Consider the following 18,125-nt stretch of genomic DNA (forward strand, 5'->3'; position numbering starts at 1 on the left):
CCTTATTAGAAGGCTTTCTATTAGCTGCTTATTAATAAAAGTTTTCCTGTGTTCTACTATTTTATTTGTACTGCTCCCAGTAAGAGTATATAAGGAAAGATTTCTTTTCTTTTAGCATGTGAAAGCAGAATTTAATGATATAAAAATGATGGTTTCTTTGCAGCATTTGAGATTCACAAAGCTCCTGTTGGCCCTTAATTTTGGAAGAGACAGAAATGTAGATAAATAAGTCTTTTAAAAAGATGTTTTAAAAAACTTTTGGTTTTTTGAGACAGGGTTTCTCTGTATAGCCTTGGCTGTCCTGGAACTCACTCTGTAGACCAGGCTGGCCTCGAACTCAGAAATCCGCCTGCCTCTGCCTCCCGAGTGCTGGGATTAAAGGCGTGCGCCACCACGCCCGGCTTAAAAAAACTTTTTTAAAGGGGGTATTTATTTATATTTTATGTGTATTAGTCTTCTGCCTACATGTACCTATGTGCATTGTATATGTGCTTGGTGCCCATGAAAGCCAGATGAGGACAACATATCCTCTGGAACTAGAGCCACAGGCCTTAGTAAGGGTCTCTCATCCTCATTGTGGTGCTGGGTCCTCTGGATAAACTGTAAGCACTCTTGACCTCTGAGCCGCCTTCTCCAGGCTTAATAAGTATTTTATTTATTTTAGTGATTTTTCTATAGTATACATGTGTATATATAGATTTACATGTGTGTATGTGTGTGTGTGTATATATATATATGCTTTTTTTATGTTAAAGATTTTTTTTCAGTTTTTTTCTTGACAGTATGGCTTGCTTCTTGAGCTAAATTTCAAATATAGTATTGAATTCATTTTTTCCTGTGTAATATATCTTCTTGTTTGTTTTTTGAGACAGGTTTTCATTATATGTCCTAAACCAGCCTGGAAATGACTGTTTATAGTCCAGGCTGGGCTTGAACTCACCAACTCCTCCTGGTTAAGCCTCCAAAATACTAGGATTACAGGCCTGAGCTCTGAGAATGCATTCTTGACGCTGTTTTTGACTCCCACTGTTAACTCTATTAGATATTGAGGAAGCAAGCAAACAGAAAACAATGCATAAAAATATATCTGCATATAGACTCCTAGGAACAGAATTTTTTTAATGATATTTCATAGTTTATCAGTCAAGAAAAAAATTCATGACTGGGAAAAAAAATTGCAGCCTAAAAGCTGAGCATGTGAGTCAGGCAAGCCTTCAATTGCAGCTCCTGGGAGGCAGGAGGAGATGGATCTCTGCGAGTCTGGGGCCTACCTGGTCTATGTAGCAAGCTCTAGGCAAGCCAGGCCTATATAGTAAGACTGTCCTAGAAAAGAAGGAAAAGAAAACTAAACCAAACCAAACCAAACTACTTTTCATCTTGCAAATTGTTAAAAGGATTGTGTGTGTGTTTGCATGTGTGTGTGTGTGTGTGTGTTTGCGTACTCATACACATTCTTTCTCTAACTCTCTCAGTTACTTTAGCTATCCATGGTTAATGAAGCAAAATTTGCCATATTCTCCTATACTGATAATGGGACTATCAGTATACGAAAATGGATTTGCCATTTTCAAGAAGCTTTTCAAAATGTTGTTTGGAGTAAGGAATAAGTGGTTAAATTAAGACGATAGGAATAAATCAATTAAGTGCTGAGAATTGATAAAAAGTGGTGTAAAAGACCATGTGGCCATTAACAATAAGGCTAACGTGGATCTCGTGGCTCGGGAATTCCTTCCTAATGCTCTGTGACTAAAGGATGCACAGCTCCGTACTCACTAAGTCGCGGAAGGTTAGAGAAAGCAGTTCCTGACTGGGACCCTTTGTCTGCCTACATCCAACCTCGGGTTTTCTCGTACCTTGAATTAGTTGCCTGCTGGCCCTCGGAGCTTCTGTGAGCAGGTGAGGCCCTGCTCGTTGGGAGCACTGTGAAGAACCATATTGTGAGATTGGCTTCCCTAGAGCAGCTCCAGGGCTCCCAGTGAGACGCATAGGCAGCTGAGGGAGGTCAGCTGGTGTCAGAAGGGCCTTCGTGCTGTGTGTACTTTGCTTTGTGGTTTGCCCTTGGGAAGAGAAATTTTTTTGCCTTCCTACTCTTGTAGAAGTGGCTGTATTTAGGATCTTCCCAAAGTTAAATCTAAGTCCCACATGATTGATAAAGCATCCAGCCACACTCTTAAGGTCAGGCTGCCAGGGAGAGGCAGTCTGGTGAAAGGAAGAAAACATCCAGTTAGGGAAAGAGCTGCTTGAAGAGTTCGCCACCCTGAACAAAAAAATAGGAGAGCATGGAGAGACTCACGCAGCTCCTGAAATGCTTCCTAGAGCTCAGGGTGCGAGTGCTCGCTCGGACAGAGAGGGGAGGAGGCGTTCTCTGGAGAGTTGAGTGAGTGAAGGCTGTCTTCATTTTCCCATCAAATGAATGAGTGTGTGTGTGTATAAGTGTATAATATCTAATGCTTCAAAATGATAGTTTCTTTACAGAATTTGTGATTTTCATAGCTCTTGATGATCTATAGAGATGGGAATGTAGATGAAACAAGTCTTAGAAAAATAATTTATTTTTGTTTTCTGTGCATGTGTGTTTTGCTTGCATGTATGCATGAATACCACACATGTTCATGGTGTCTCCACAACCAGAAGAGGTCATCAGAGTCCCTGGCATTAGGGCTAAGGATAGTTGTGGGTAGCCATGTGTATGCTAGGAGCTGAACCCAGGTCCGCTCTTAACCACTAAGCAGTCTCTGCAGCCCCTCATTATCTTTCTTTGTAAACTTAGCACATTAAGGCACACACCACTAACTGTATTATCCTATATTCTTCCTTGAGACAGCTGCTACCAGACTCTAAGCCTCTCATTGTAATGTCTTAGCAGTTTTAGCTCCTTGCTTACTAACACTCTTTTTAACATTTCTTCAATGATATTGGTAATTTTATTTCCATATAATACTGCCAGTACGTTGGCTTCTCAGTTCCTTCAATAATCTTGTCATCTATTGTCTTTGTCCTAGACCTCCTCATTGCCAATAATAGCATCTGGGTATTCATATTACCTTCCCGCTTGTTACCTTGTCATGTTGCCTTAATAGCTATCACTGGCTGGAGACCTGGTTATTTAAAATTCAGGTTATAAGTTAAACTTAGTAAAGGCTTATTTTATTGAAACAAAATAATCTTGGTTACTTTGAAGCCAGCATATTTAAATCAGTATTTAATAAAATGTATGTTAACATCTCACTTTTTTTAAGTCTGTAGATTGTTTCTTACGAGATTTTGGAAGTAAATCTGAGAAAAAATACAAAGCAGCATATATATACTTCACTGACTGTAAGTGCCTTTCTGAGGTTCTTGTCTGACAGCCTGCTAACTGTAGAGTGTCTGCCTTTTAGTTTATGTGTTTGAATACTTTGCAGTCTTAATCAGAATCCCACCTGAGGATTATTATGTTATGAGAAAGAAACCTATGGGAAAGTACAAAGAAAATAGCCTTTTCATTTCGCATAGTTTATGGGAGAAAATCCATCATATTTTTCCTATGGTCCACATTTTCATAGCAAAAGTGAGGAACAAAGACTTCAGACGTCTATGTTCTATGTTGTGTTGTGTAATTATATTTTAATAAGTATGAAACCTGGTGTGGTGGCGCATGCCTTTAAACCTGGAACTCAAGGGACAGTGACAGGTGGATTTCTGAGTTTGAGGCCAGCCTGTGCTACAGAGTGAGTTCCAGGACAGCCAGAGCTACACAGAGAAACCCTGTCCCAGAAAAACAACAACAAAAGATGCCCACCTTTTTCCTCACCTGCTCATGTCTTGTCATGGGCATCTCCACCCACAGGGTAGCCTGCTTTACAGAGCCCAGTCAGCTGTTGTACACAAAGTGTTCTTGCATGTTGGGATGACTGTTTAAAATGAGTGACACTTAGATGGGCTTATGCTTTTTCCTCCCTCAGTTTGTCCTGACAGTCTCTTTAACAAGATTAAAGCATCTTGCTCCAAGTCAATAAGAAGATGTAAGGAAATAAACATTTCCTTCATTCCACATGAATCTCAGGTACTGGTAATTTTTACTTTAAAATTTTTGTTCATAATGAATTTTCAGAACTAGTTTTATGAGCTTGTTACTAGAGTATGGTCTAAGGGTGTTATATTTGGTAAATTTTGTGGTTAGTCTTCTACAAGCAAACATTCTCATGATAAATGGAGAAACATGGACAAAAATCGGAATAGAACATTAATAATGACAGGAGGGACTTACATTTCCATTTAGCACCAAAGCCTGTGTTGTGTCTGTTAACTTCCATCACCATTAGATGATGAAGTTCAGAGACTTTTAGCTTTTCTAATCCTTTATGATAGTTAGACAAACTTTAAAATAAATACTTGACATCATATAACATAACTGTGGGATAAATGGTGTTCATTTGTTTTGCCTTTGGCACACTTAATAGTAATTTAATGATGGTCGTAGTAACCGCCAGTAGAGTATTGACTCTGTTAGATCGTTTTCTTGGTTGCTTTACATAAATTTAGTCATTGCATCTTTTCAGTAGTGCTGTGGCTTCTTCTGTTCTTCTGTTTTGTTTGTTTTGTTTTATTTTGTTCTGTTCTGTTCTGTTCTAAGACAAGGTCTCACTATGTAGCCCTGGCTACCCTGGAACTTACTATGTAGACCAAGATGGCCTGGAACTCATAGAGAGTCACTTACCTCTGCCTTCTGAGTGTTGGGACTAAAGGTGTACAGCACCGTGCCTGGCTTCTGTACCCATTTTAAAGGTTGGAAATTGAAGAGGTTAAATAACTTACCGAAGTGAAACAGCCAGTGAATAGATCGGTTTGTTATTCTTTGATCTCTCTTATTCCTCTATAAGATTTTATAGAGAAGTATTTAGAGATATTTACAAACTACCAGGTCAGTATTTGGGGATAGGAAGATCTTAGAGAAAGGGTTCTTCTTTTAAGCTTTATTGTCTGTGACAGAGACTATAATCCAAATCATAAAATTTTAACAATCTGTTGAAATTTTCTTAAAATTCATCCTTCAGCACAATAAATATTTAAGTTTAGTGTAGGTGGAAATAGGCCTCCTAAAATCATGTGTGATATAAGCAATTGTGCAGTAAATTCTATGAACATTTCTAGAACATTACTTCATCAACAAACAAATACAGTTTTAGTCCCAAAACTCATTAAAATCCTATAGTTGCTGTGTTTGCAGGAAAGGAATTTCTTAGCAACATGACTTGAGTTGATGGCTTTTGGCAAAAAATATGTGAAGAAGTCCCTTGGGAAAGTTTCACTGCCACTCTGTGAAATAGGATTATTTAAGGTCCTCTCCATGTATTTTTTTTCTAAGTTTTTTTTTCTTCTAATTCACTTCCTTGATCTACATCTTTTTTTTTTTTTATATATTTTTATTACATATTTTCCTCAATTACATTTCCAATACTATCCCAAAAGTCCCCCATAGCGCCCCCCACTTCCCTACCCACCCATTCCCATTCTTTTGGCCCTGGCATTCCCCTATATTGGGGCATATAAAGTTTGCAAGTCCAATGGGCCTCTCTTTCCATTGATGGCCGACTAGGCCATCTTTCGATACATATGCAGCTAGAGACAAGAGCTCCGGGGTTCTGGTTAGTACATCATGTTGTTCCAACAATAGGGTTGCAGATCCCTTTAGCTCCTTGGGTACTTTCTCTAGCTTCTCCATTGGGAGCCCTGTGATCCATCCAATAGCTGACTGTGAACATCCACTCCTGTGTTTGCTAGGCCCCGGCATCGTCTCACAAGAGACAGCTATATTTGGGTCCTTTCAGCAAAATCTTGCTAGTGTATGCAATGGTGTCAGCGTTTAGAAGCTGATTGTGGGACGGATCCCTGGATACAGCAGTCTCTAAATGGTCCATCCTTTCATCACAGCTACGAACTTTGTCTCTGTAACTCCTTCCCTGGGTGTTTTGTTCCCAATTCTAAGAAGGTGCACAGTGTCCACACTTTGGTTTTCATTCTTCTTGAGTTTCATGCGTTTATCAAATTGTATCTTATATCTTGGGTATTTGATCTACATCTTATGAGAATTTGCTTTTAAAAATTATTTTGAGATAGTGTCTGATTCTACTTACTAAGTACTGTGTAAGTAATGTCTAATACCATACCTGGTTTTGCCTAATAAGTTTAATTGATACAGAATAATGTTGGTGAGAACAAGAAATCATGTGAAAGATTACTAAGTGCTTTAAGCTAGGAACAGAGGCGTATCTGAACTGTAATCCTAACATCTTTTCAGAGCAAGGCATGATGGAACATGCCTGAAGTACCAGCACTGGGGAGGCCAAGGCCATCAGAAGTGTAAAGCCAGCCTGGTCTGCAGAGGAAGAGTCTATAGTGACTAGAGACTATCTGCTAGATCAAGGCAGTCTTCTCATTTCAGAACTATGAAAAAGATACAGCCATAGCCAAAAGTTGTGTAAATTAGAATTAGGTTCACTGAGTACAACAGGAAAATCTAAACTTTCAGTTGCCTAAAGTGTGAAAATGTATTTCTTGTCCTATGAAAGTCCATTAATGGGCTTGATAAGCCTTACACAGTAGAAGTACAGAATTGTCGGAGCCTGTTCTTTTAGGCAGTCACTCTGTGAGCTAGATGACTATAGAATTCCTAGATGAGATAGCAGGACAGCGGAAGATATAGAATAAATAGACAGACAGAATGAAGTAAGGATCTTCATTTATACTGTATCAGCTAAAATTTAGTCACACTACACTAGGCACCTGGGAAACCCAAAGTGTCATATAGAATCATGTAGAGCTATACTCTCCGTGAGCTGGAGTCATTACTGTATAAAGTGTCATATAGCATCATGTAGAGCTATACTCTCCGTGAGCTGGAGTCATTACTGTATAAAGTGTCATATAGCATCATGTAGAGCTATACTCTCCGTGAGCTGGAGTCATTACTGTATAAAGTGTCATATAGCATCATGTAGAGCTATACTCTCCGTGAGCTGGAGTCATTACTGTATAAAGTGTCATATAGCATCATGTAGAGCTATACTCTCCGTGAGCTGGAGTCATTACTGTATAAAGTGTCATATAGCATCATGTAGAGCTATACTCTCCGTGAGCTGGAGTCATTACTGTATAAAGTGTCATATAGCATCATGTAGAGCTATACTCTCCGTGAGCTGGAGTCATTACTGTATAAAGTGTCATATAGCATCATGTAGAGCTATACTCTCCGTGAGCTGGAGTCATTACTGTATAAAGTGTCATATAGCATCATGTAGAGCTATACTCTCCGTGAGCTGGAGTCATTACTGTATAAAGTGTCATATAGCATCATGTAGAGCTATACTCTCCGTGAGCTGGAGTCATTACTGTATAAAGTGTCATATAGCATCATGTAGAGCTATACTCTCCGTGAGCTGGAGTCATTACTGTATAAAGTGTCATATAGCATCATGTAGAGCTATACTCTCCGTGAGCTGGAGTCATTACTGTATAAAGTAAGCAGAGTTTATTTGCTGAGAATATATGTCACAGTCAGCCACAAACGAGTGTTTACTAGGAGGCTGGGAAAGCATTTGAAAAATGAATACACTTTGACATGGTAGCAATTAAGAGGCACATTCTAGGAGATAAGAATAATCTGAAGGCAGAGAAGCAGAACGATGTCGGAGCAGTGGAATGTGGGTCACAAGGAGAGCTGTGTAACAGGCAAGGCTTTCCTAAGCTGACTGAGCCTGTATACCACAGGGGTTCCTGGTCCCACAGGATAATCGTTACAGAGGAGCTGGGGTAAAACACGTAGGAGAAGTCATTGTGATTGGCTGCGGTTTCATTTTATATCCTCTATATTCTGGGACCTAATGGATGTGTAACCAGGAGAAGAAAATATGTTGGAACCACACAGTTGTTTCTTGTTGCTCTTTTGCTCAGTCATTTTTGTTTTGGGGATTTGTTTGTTTGTCTTTGGTAAATGTTGGGACTCAAACTCAGAGCCTTGAATAAGTCAAACAAGCGTTCCACCACTGAGTTCTTACCATCTGTCCTGCACACTCCTGAGCACATGTGCACACATGGACACATAGTGGTTCTTAGGGCTTCTTGCATGCTCCATCTCTTCCACCATGATTCCATCGTCAAGGTATCAGTGGGTGGGAATAAGTTCCCTTAGGGCAGGAGTTCTCAACCTTCCTAATGCTCTGATCCTTTAATACAATTTCTCATGTTGTGGAGATCTCCAGCCACATAATGCTGCTCTCTGCCACTTCATAACTATAATTTTGCTACTGTTATGAATTGTAAATATCTGATGGTCTTAGGTGACCCCTGTGAAAGGGTCATTTGACCCTCAAAGGGGTTGTGACCTCCAGGTTGAGAACCGCTGCCATACCGAGAGCTCTTTTAGGTATAGGATAATAACATTTCTGAACAAATAACATTTCCTGTTGCACTGGGGTAGTAACTACAAGGTGACAGTCCATGTACAGAGTGCTTGTCATCTGGTAATTAACACAGCAGTTGAGCCTTTGAGAGCAGAGACCCTGGGCTGGCACAGCTGAACATGAGTCTATGTTTGGGCTGCAGCTATTGGTTATATTCTGGGAGTAAATGACTCTGAGTGAAAGGAAAAGCAGGGAAGCATATTTACCTCTTGTTACATAGCCAGTGTTTGTTACTTATCCATTCCTATACCCAATGCCTTAGCTAAATTGAGAAGGGATTACTCCTACTAGTTTTTTCCTTTGAGACAGGGTTTCTCTGTGTAGCCCTGGCTGTCCTGGAACTCACTCTATAGACCAGGCTGGCCTCAAACCCAGAAATCCGCCCGGCTTACTCTCACTGTGTTTGAAAACTCCAAACTTAGTTGACTGAGGAACTATCAAGGAACTCTAAACTTCGCCTGTCTATCTCTCAGATAACACAGTACTACTAGACTGCTAGCCCAGTTCTTTGCACATAAGAAAGTGCATTTGTTAGTTGAGTAAGTGACTATATCTGTGAGATTTCATTGTATTTATGTTGTCTTATGTCTTTTATGATGACTTGTGATTTGGGGAAGAAATTTTAGGGTGTGACTTCAACATATATGTATGGACCTTGGGAAGCCTGCATTGTCTGCACTGGGTTAGGATTCTTCATCTTTCTGCCAAGCGTTAGATAGTTGTAGTCTGACCCCTCCCTGCTTCAGTCTTTCCTCTGCTGCACAGGCGGTAAAAAGCAGTCAGCTCCATCTGTAGTTGAAAGAAAACATGAAGGAGCGAGGCAGACTAAACAAGGGAGGAGGGTGAGAAGAAGATGAAGGGAGACAGGAGAGGCAGAGGAGAGATGAAGGGAGGCAGGTGAGGCAGAGGAGAGATGAAGGGAGACAGGTGAGGCAGAGGAGAGATGAAGGGAGACACGGGAGATCTGAGGAAGAGAAAGACAATGGCTTCAGGAGGCAACCTGCAACATTTGTCCTGTAGTGTCTCAAACAGCAGCTGCGTTTTTAAAAATATATTTTCAGAATCGAGTCTCTAGATTGACAGTATAACTTTTTTGGCCTAACTTAGGTTTATACTCTTGATGTACCGGACGCATTCTATTACTGTTACAGTCCAGACCCTAGTAATGCCAGCAGGAAAGAAGTGGTCATGGAGGCAATGGCTGAGCAGATTGTGACAGTGTGTGCCACTCTGGATGAAAACCCTGGAGTGAGGTACAAGAGGTAAGGCTTCTGTGCATCCTGCTCATTCATGCTGAGGCCGACACACACACTGAGACTCTGCTTGTTTCTTTGCAACATAGATTTTCCTTGTATAGTGGCCATGCCCTGCATAAAGGAGGTTTAAGGTGTAGGCTCCAGATCATACAGTAGCTAATAGCCTCTGCTACTGAATTTTAGAACTTAAATTTGGTTCCATTTATTTATAGAAAGTTTTCTTATACCACATGCCTTTATTTACCTGTTTCTTTATAAAAATCAACTTATAGTAAAGTGCATTCATTTTATGAAGGTTTGTTAGTTTATTCCATGTGAACAGCGTTTGCTCCTCCTGTGACAAACAGCATCTGCAGTTTCCCAGAGGCCCCTGCTCTTCCAGCCGCTTCCCTCCTCCCTCTTCCCTCCTCCCTCCTCCATCCTCTCTCCTCCTCCTTCCATCCCCCCTCCTCCCTCCCCAGAACCACCTGCTGCTCACTCTCCTTTGTCATGCATTGCCTAATGTTGAGCTGGTGTAGTTGGGATCATTGGACCGTGTGCAATAGTTTTTGTCAGTCACTTGGATTTAATCCTAGCTCTGCAACTGGCTGTGTTTAATCTAGTCTTAGAGTTATAAGTCTCAGAATTTATAATTTTAAAATAGGAATGATGATAATAGTTTTCTCATGGGGTTGTTAGAATGAACGGAGTTTGCCTGTAAATGACTAAGAAAGATAGTAACTGCACTCTACTGCTACATGGAGTGAGTGTGTCTTTGACTTTTCCTTCAGCAGGTTCTTTTTCCGAATATCGGCATTTGTCCAGTTGATTGGTGAAACATTTAACTACAAATTTATGTACTACTATAAACTTCATCACTCTTTTTTTTTTTTTTTTTTTTTTTGGTTTTTCGTGACAGGGTTTCTCTGTATAGCCCTGGCTGTCCTGGAACTCACTCTGTAGACCAGGCTGGCCTCAAACTCAGAAATCCGCCTGCCTCTGCCTCCCAAGTGCTGGGATTAAAGGAGTGCGCCACCACGCCCGGCTAAACTTCATCACTCTTAATGTACACATTTTAAAATCTGCTGTTGGGGACTAGCAAGATGGCGCAGCAGATGAAGGGGCTTACTGCCACGGGCTGGATGGATACTCTTGATTTTAAGCTACAGGACCTATGTGGTAGAAAAAGAAAATCAGTTGTCATAAGCTATCCTCTGGCCTCTATACTTGGCACTACTCCATGCTCGTGTCCACAGATAAATAAATAAATAAATAAATAAATAAATAAATAAATAAATAAATAAATGAAAAAGGAGTAAAATCTATTGTTAATTATTAAAGCAACATAATAAATCTCTTTAACTCAGATATACCAGGACGACTTTTTACCTTGGGAATTAGAAAACTTGTAACTAATATGCTAATTACAATCAGTACTTAGTGGAGCTGGGTTAAATGGTTTGCCTCTTGATGGAGTTTAGTGTCCTTTAAGCTTCTACTGTTGATGGTGGGTTATGCTAAGGGAAGAGAGCAAGCCTAAACCATTTTTACAGTCTAATAGTTTACCTGTAGACATATTTTGAATCACTAAAAAACTGAAATTTTTGATGAATTTAAGTATTCTATTATTGATTCTTCAAACTATTAATATTTTATTGATACCAATTATTATGGTTATTAAATTTAAGTGACATTTTAAAATTCTGGTGCTGAGAGATGGCTCCATTGATAAAATACTTGCTGGGCGAGCGTGAGGATAAGAGTTCAGATCAGCAGAGGTCACATAAACCTGGCTTTAGCCTGTGACACCTGCACTCGGGGAGTGGCCAGCCAGTCGAGCTGAATGGGTGAGCACCACATTTCAGTGAGAGACCCTGTCTCAAAATATAAAATAAAATAAAATAAAGAACAACAGAAGAAAGGCCCAGTGTTAACCCCTGGCTTCCACAAGCACACTAATGAGCTCTCTCTCTCTCTCTCACACACACACACACCCCAACACACAAATTCTCTCTCTCTCTCTCACACACACACACACACACACCAATACACAAATTCTACCTGTTCTTTGAGAATATGCTGTATTAACTTTTAAGGTAAATAAATAAAATAATTTTATTTCTTTTTAAAAACATTTTTCTGCAAAAAAAATATATAAATCACTCTTTGTAAGTGTACCTTTATTTTATTTTATTATTTTATTTTATTTTTGTTTTTTTGAGACAGGGATTCTCTGTGTAGCCCTGGCTGTCCTAGAACTCACTGTGTAGACCAGGCTGGCCTCAAACTACAGATATCTGCCTGCCTGGGCCTCTCAGATGCTGGAATTAAAGGCGTGCACCACCACCACCTGGCTAGTGAACATATATTTTAAAAATATAAAACCAAAAGATTCTTAAATATTTTAAAAAGCCTTGGGGCTGGAGAGATGACTCAGAGGTTAAGAGCACTGACTGCTCTTCCAGAGGTCCTGAATTCAATTCCCAGTAACCACATGGTGGCTCACAACCATCTGTAATGGGATCTGATGCCCTTTTCTGGTGTATTTGAAGACTATGACAGTGCACAAAATAAATAAATCTTTAAAAAAATAAGAAGCCTCAGATGGGGACCCCCCCCCATTCCTCTTTTTCTCGTGTTAGTGTTCTAATCGAAAATCATTTTCCAGCATTTTTCTTGTTGCTTTATAAAATATACTAATACCACTGATCATAAAGTTACCATTTGAAGTATGATGCTGCCATCTTATTTTTTTACTGTTAAGTGTTTGTTTACTTTTATTCAAGTTTGTGTCTGTGCCTGTATGAATTCATATGCACCACAGGTGTGCAGTTACCCCAGAGGCCAGAAGAGGACTGGAGTTACAGGCAGTTGTTAGCTGTCTGATGTGGACTCTAGAAACAAAAGCCAGGTTCCCAGCAAGAGCAGTGAGCCCTTTAAAGCACTGAGCAGCTCTCCACCTGGGCCTCCATTTTATAAGACAGAGCATGACCATATTGTAAGACTGAGTCAAGTAGAGTATGGGAGGGAATAACACGCTGCCAGTGGGGCTGTCACTGTCACTTCTTCACATGGAAAGCAAATTGTGTTTAGAAAAGTTGAAAATGCGTATACCCTTTGGCCCAGGATTCATACCTTCATGTGCAGTGGACATGGAGAGATGGGTCAAGCATACTGGTTTCCATGTTGTTGATAATGTATGGAATTGAGAATGGTTTTAGTGTCCTTCGGTCACCTTCAGGGGACTGAATGTATCCACGGAAGGAGGGATATGGGGATGGCACTTTGTACTATTTTATTCCCTTGTGCTAAAATGTCTGAAGCTCGTGCGGAGGCAGCAGCAATCACGTGACGTTTGATAACTGAAGTTTTCCATGTTTATAATTTTTATTTTCTAAACCTAAAGTTGCTAAGTCTTATTTTAGAATTTAACTGGATAGTATTGTAAAGTGTGTCCTGACAGATAATTGTTAAACCATTTGTTCCATTTTTAGTAAACCTCTAGATAATGCCAGTAAGCTTGCACAGCTGGTTGAGAAAAAGCTTGAAGACTACTACAAAACTGATGAAAAAGGCCTAATAAAGGTAATTTCTAAACGGCAAATAATGACTACATAAAGTTTGGGTTTCTTTTATAAGTCAACAGCAACCTGTTCATTCATTTTCTAGAATTGATTTGGGGACCACTAAGGTGGGTCTGAAGTTCTGATTCGAGAGTCCTCAAGTGGAGAGCTTAGTAGATTGTGGTTTGACAGTGTGTGGCCTAGGGGGAGGCTGGAGGCGTTGAAGTCAGCAGTGAGTCCATATCTTGGCTCTGCTTTTTGATTAATAATTATGTTAATTAAGGGAAACTACAGATCTTTGAACTAAGTTTTTGTCTCCTGAAAGTGGAAATAAAATGCCAATTTTTAAGCTAATGAAAGGATTAAATGAGCTAATGTCTGTGAAGTCTTCAGAACAATGCATTCTACTTAGTTAATATTTAATAAATGCTGGGATTCCTACTATCTGCAGCCTTGAGTTGCTTCTCATCTCTGAACTGAATGGGGTAGTGTGTGCCTTGCTTGGGTGGTAGGAGAACTCAGTGAGGGACATCCGACTATGGAAGAGTAGTAAATAGTGACCTTTCTTACTGTCCTATAAAAACAATGCAGTGTAGCCAGAGGCCAAGGTTGGGACCTGGGGAATGCCAGCACATAAGTGTGGCCAGAGAAGGAAGAGCCTGAGGAGGGAGATGGACAAATGATGTCAGGGCTGAGACCTCACATCTCTATAGCTACAGAGTAAAGGGCAGAACTATCCTAGTTGAGAAGAGGAGGTGGCCAGGGAACCATCGACTGGCAGTTCTGTGCAGTAGGTGGCTTGAAAGGAGTATACCGAATATAGTGGCAGCACAGGCTAGGATTACCTTACCTGAACTAGTCCTGGAAAGCCTCACAGGACGAGGCCCGTGAGCGTCAAGAATGGAGAGGGCGTAATAAAGGCAGTTTTTGCAAGAGTAGCAGGAGTCTGAGTAGAGACATAGAAAGGTAAAATTCAGTGTTGAACAACGTGGATGGAAGATGTCAATGTAGATGCAGTGCTGGATACTTGAAAAGTTAGTGACTTTTGGCTTGGAGGTCTAATAAAAGCTATTATTCTGTTAGAAAATAGAATGGCTTAATAAACATAGTGGGCAGTGAATGGAAATATTTGTTAAGTCAAGGAATGATAATATCTCTTTAGTCCTGCACAGTTTCAGTGGGAAAAGGCAAAAGTTTTCTCTCCCTCTTTCTCCTTTTTATTCTTTCTCCTGGGAAATTATTCAGCCTTCAGTGCTCAACACCTTCCCTTTATTCAAGCACTTGGTAAATAAAGGCTTGCCTCTCTTTGAAGCCTTCCAAGCCAAGTGCTACTACCATGGTCTTTCCTATCCGGAGGCTTTTATCGCATACACATAGTACGTTTCCACAGACTCTCACTCATGTGTGTTGTGTTTCATGGGACTGCATTTAACTTCACAACAATCCTGCAAGGAAGAACTTCTGTCATTTTGTGTCATTTTTACCAAGCGAATAGTTATGTATGAGAGGTTGAGAATCTTGGCCAAGGTCATATAGCAAGAAACCAAATGTGGCCGAACTTAACTGATTTGACTCCAAAATATTCTCCTTATCTATCACTGTACCTTACTATTATTAGCAGAGTCAGTAATGCGTTCAAATGTATTTGGAAAGTCTAGTGTAGCGTGCCTCTGTCTGCCATGTGTACATGAGGAGGAAGTGTTGTCTGAGTTGTAATCCCCTTACTCCTTTGACTAAGAAGCTAAAGCATGAGTTACTTTTCCGAGTGAAGTGTGAACCAGAGTTGGCAGCACAGACCTGCGAGTAATCCCAGTTACTGTGGAGGCTGAGGAGGGAAGATCACAAGTTCAAGGACTGCCTGGGTACAGCGTGAGCTCAAAGCTGGCCTATCTCAAAATCACAGTAAAAGGGGCTGGGACGTAGCTTAGTAGTACAGCATCTGCCTGGCAGGAACCCTGTGTGGTCCCCACCACCTCCTCTTCACCTCAGAAGAGCTGTAGATGAGTTAGCCATTGACAGTAGAATTGCCCAGCAAAGTCACTCACTCACTGTTGAGTGGTACGTGTTGTATTTAATTAATGTTAACAGGGTTTTATTATTATTTATAATTCTAGTTTTGATAATATGATCTCTACTCTTAAGATAGCATAATAGTTCAAAGTACAAGCCATGGGTTTACAAACTCAATTCGGCCAGTTCGCAGCTGTGTGTGACCTGGAGAATGACTTACTCCGAAGCTTTAATGGCCTCTTTTGTCACATGGATATAATATCTGTCTCAAGGAGGAACTGTAAGAACTGTGAGGTAGTGCCTCTCTGAAATAAAATGTCTTTCTTGGCTAGCAAATGCCTAATACAAAGGACTCAAGTACTAGCTACTATTCATAATTTATATCAGCCTTCTTATTTGTGGAACTGAGTGTACAAGAAGATAACTTTGACAAGGCATAATAGTATTTGTCTGTAGGCCCAGCATGTGGGAGGGCTAAGAGCCAGGGTGAGTGCACAGCCAGCCTGGTCTACATACATAGTGAACACTCTATCCCAGAAAAACAAAAAGAATTTAGGGAGAGCCAAATATTACCTTTTTAAAGAAAAATTGGGATTTGTATATTGTTTACTTAGCCTCTTAACCTAATTATGAAAATGTTAGTTGTGTAGTCTTGTTTTCCCTACTATGCCACTCGAATTTTTGTTTGTTTTAGTAAAGTTTCATCTTCTTAAGGCAGTTATTATTTGTTTTGTTTCATTGTGTGTTTTTGTTTTATTGTGTTTTTGTTGAGGGAAAGGATTAAACTTTCTAAGATATTAAAAATGTGTTCACATAAAGATACTAAAATTTCTTAAGATAATTTTATCTTGTTATTCTAGGGTAAAACTCAGTCCCAGCTCTTAATAATTGACCGTGGCTTTGACCCTGTGTCCACTGTCCTGCATGAACTGACCTTTCAGGCAATGGCATATGATCTACTACCAATTGAGAATGATACATACAAGCAAGTATAAACTGAAGGGCTTATAGAGGGCGTGTAGACAGACTATGAAATGACTGACAATGGGGGCAGAATCTGGAAGATCTGGAACCTGCTTATTCAGAGACCTTCCCTCTCTCTCACTCCCATAACTGTAACCCTGACAGAAGCTAACAGGCAGCTTGCTTCAGAGCTTTTAAGTGGACTGGTTTCCTTAACTATCCTATGATAGCAGTGCATTTAAACAAATTGAATTCAGACATTTTACTTACATTTAGAGTAAATACCAGGCCCATTATTATATTTCATATATGTTATATTCAAGATGATTAAGCTGTGTTTAGTCTAAATCATATACCCCAAAATTATTGATGTAACTCTTAAATAGGGATATTACTTGGGCAAATAACCAAAGTGAGCAACTTTTCTTAAGAAGCTGCTTAGGTGTCGCCTGATTTACACACACACACACACACACACACACTCACACATACACTCACACACACACTCATACACACTCACACATACACTCACACACACACACACACACACACTCATTGTGCTTTTTGACGTCACGATCTCTAAGTCCACATAATCTTTTCCTGGCCAAGCTTTGCTTGTTGAGGCCAGGCGTACAGTCCGGCCGCATCTGTAACCTTGGTACTCAGGAGCCTTCAGCAGAAGACTCAGGAGGTTGTGCTAGCCTGGGCTGCATAGCAGCTTTCAAGGCAGGCAGATTTACTGCTTTAACGTGCAGTAAAGATGAACATTAGCTTGATGAAATCTTGTTTAGGTTCATCTGTAGAGCCGGGTCCTGTGGCTCAGACCTGTAATTCCAGCTGCTTGGAGACTTAGACAGGAGGATCATGTGTTCAAATGTGCCAGCCTGGGCAATTTAGTAAGACTCCCAACAACGGCAACAACAAATTAGACTTAAATAAATGAACAAAAAGAAGACATGTATGAGGTCCTACAGTAAATCCATTGTACCACAAAATACCCTAATTAATTAGTTAATTAATAGTAGTTTTATTAAACAGGTACTTTGATAATTATACTTTGCAATTTTTCTTAATTTTTGTATTTTCCATTGTGTTTTTACTTGCATTATAGCTAAATCCTGCTTGCTTACTCATTCATTCATTCATTCATTCATTTTTAGTTCTTTTGTACTGTTTGTATCTACATTAGGAAATCAGCAGAGGCATTTTTCTATTATAAAAACTGTTTCCCCGCAGTTCATTTGGAATTTTGAGAAGTATTTTCCACACCCTTGCTACCCTTTAGGTCTCCAAGATGGATTGCTCAGTAGGCCTTGGAAAGAATCTGGTATCAGACAATAATTAGACTGGATAGAAGTTTTGGACAGTACTCACCTAGTATAGAAGTGTGTTCTTTCCAGGTTTGCTGGCAAACAATTGCTTAAGAGTAAGGAAGGGAGTTAATGTTTTAAAAGACAGTTTTACCTTCTTTCGCTGAATCACACAGGTTCTGAAAGAAGACTGATATGGGAATATAAACTCTGCTCTATCAGTTTTTACATAGGAAATGATTTCTTATTAAAAATAGAAGTACTGTGGTAGTTTGCTGTGCATGTGCGTGTGTATGTGTGTGTGTGTGTGTGTGTGTGTGTGTGTGTGTGTGTGTGTGTGTGTGTGTGAGAGAGAGAGAGAGAGAGAGAGACAGAGAGAAGCAGGGAAGGGTAAATGCAGGTACGCATGTGCCCCCTCCATCCATGTGGAGTGTGTGTGTGTGTGTGTGTGTGTGTGTGTATACGGGTACACATGTGCCCCTCCATGCATGTGGGGTGTGTGTGTGTGTGTCTGTGTGTAGGTACACATGTGCCCCTCCTTGCATGTGGAGTGAGTTCTCTCCTTCCCCGTGGGATCCAGTGGTGAGACTTAAACACTCAGGT

At 40.1% G+C, this 18,125-nt stretch overlaps 1 protein-coding gene across 1 annotated transcript in view; it reads left to right on the forward strand.

Annotated features, from left to right (window-relative positions):
- Stxbp3 (syntaxin binding protein 3) overlaps positions 1 to 18,125 on the forward strand; it is a 48,508-nt gene that overhangs the window by 15,561 nt on the left and 14,822 nt on the right. The window contains exons 5-9 of the mRNA XM_021157487.3: positions 3,240 to 3,318; positions 3,945 to 4,045; positions 9,549 to 9,703; positions 13,171 to 13,261; positions 16,110 to 16,234. Coding sequence (XP_021013146.1) covers positions 3,240 to 3,318; positions 3,945 to 4,045; positions 9,549 to 9,703; positions 13,171 to 13,261; positions 16,110 to 16,234 — 551 coding nt within the window. The remainder of the gene's footprint in view (positions 1 to 3,239; positions 3,319 to 3,944; positions 4,046 to 9,548; positions 9,704 to 13,170; positions 13,262 to 16,109; positions 16,235 to 18,125) is intronic.

Source organism: Mus caroli, unplaced genomic scaffold (assembly GCF_978045245.1).
Source record: "Mus caroli unplaced genomic scaffold, Mus_caroli_1 scaffold_3, whole genome shotgun sequence".
NCBI lineage: Eukaryota > Metazoa > Chordata > Mammalia > Rodentia > Muridae > Mus > Mus caroli.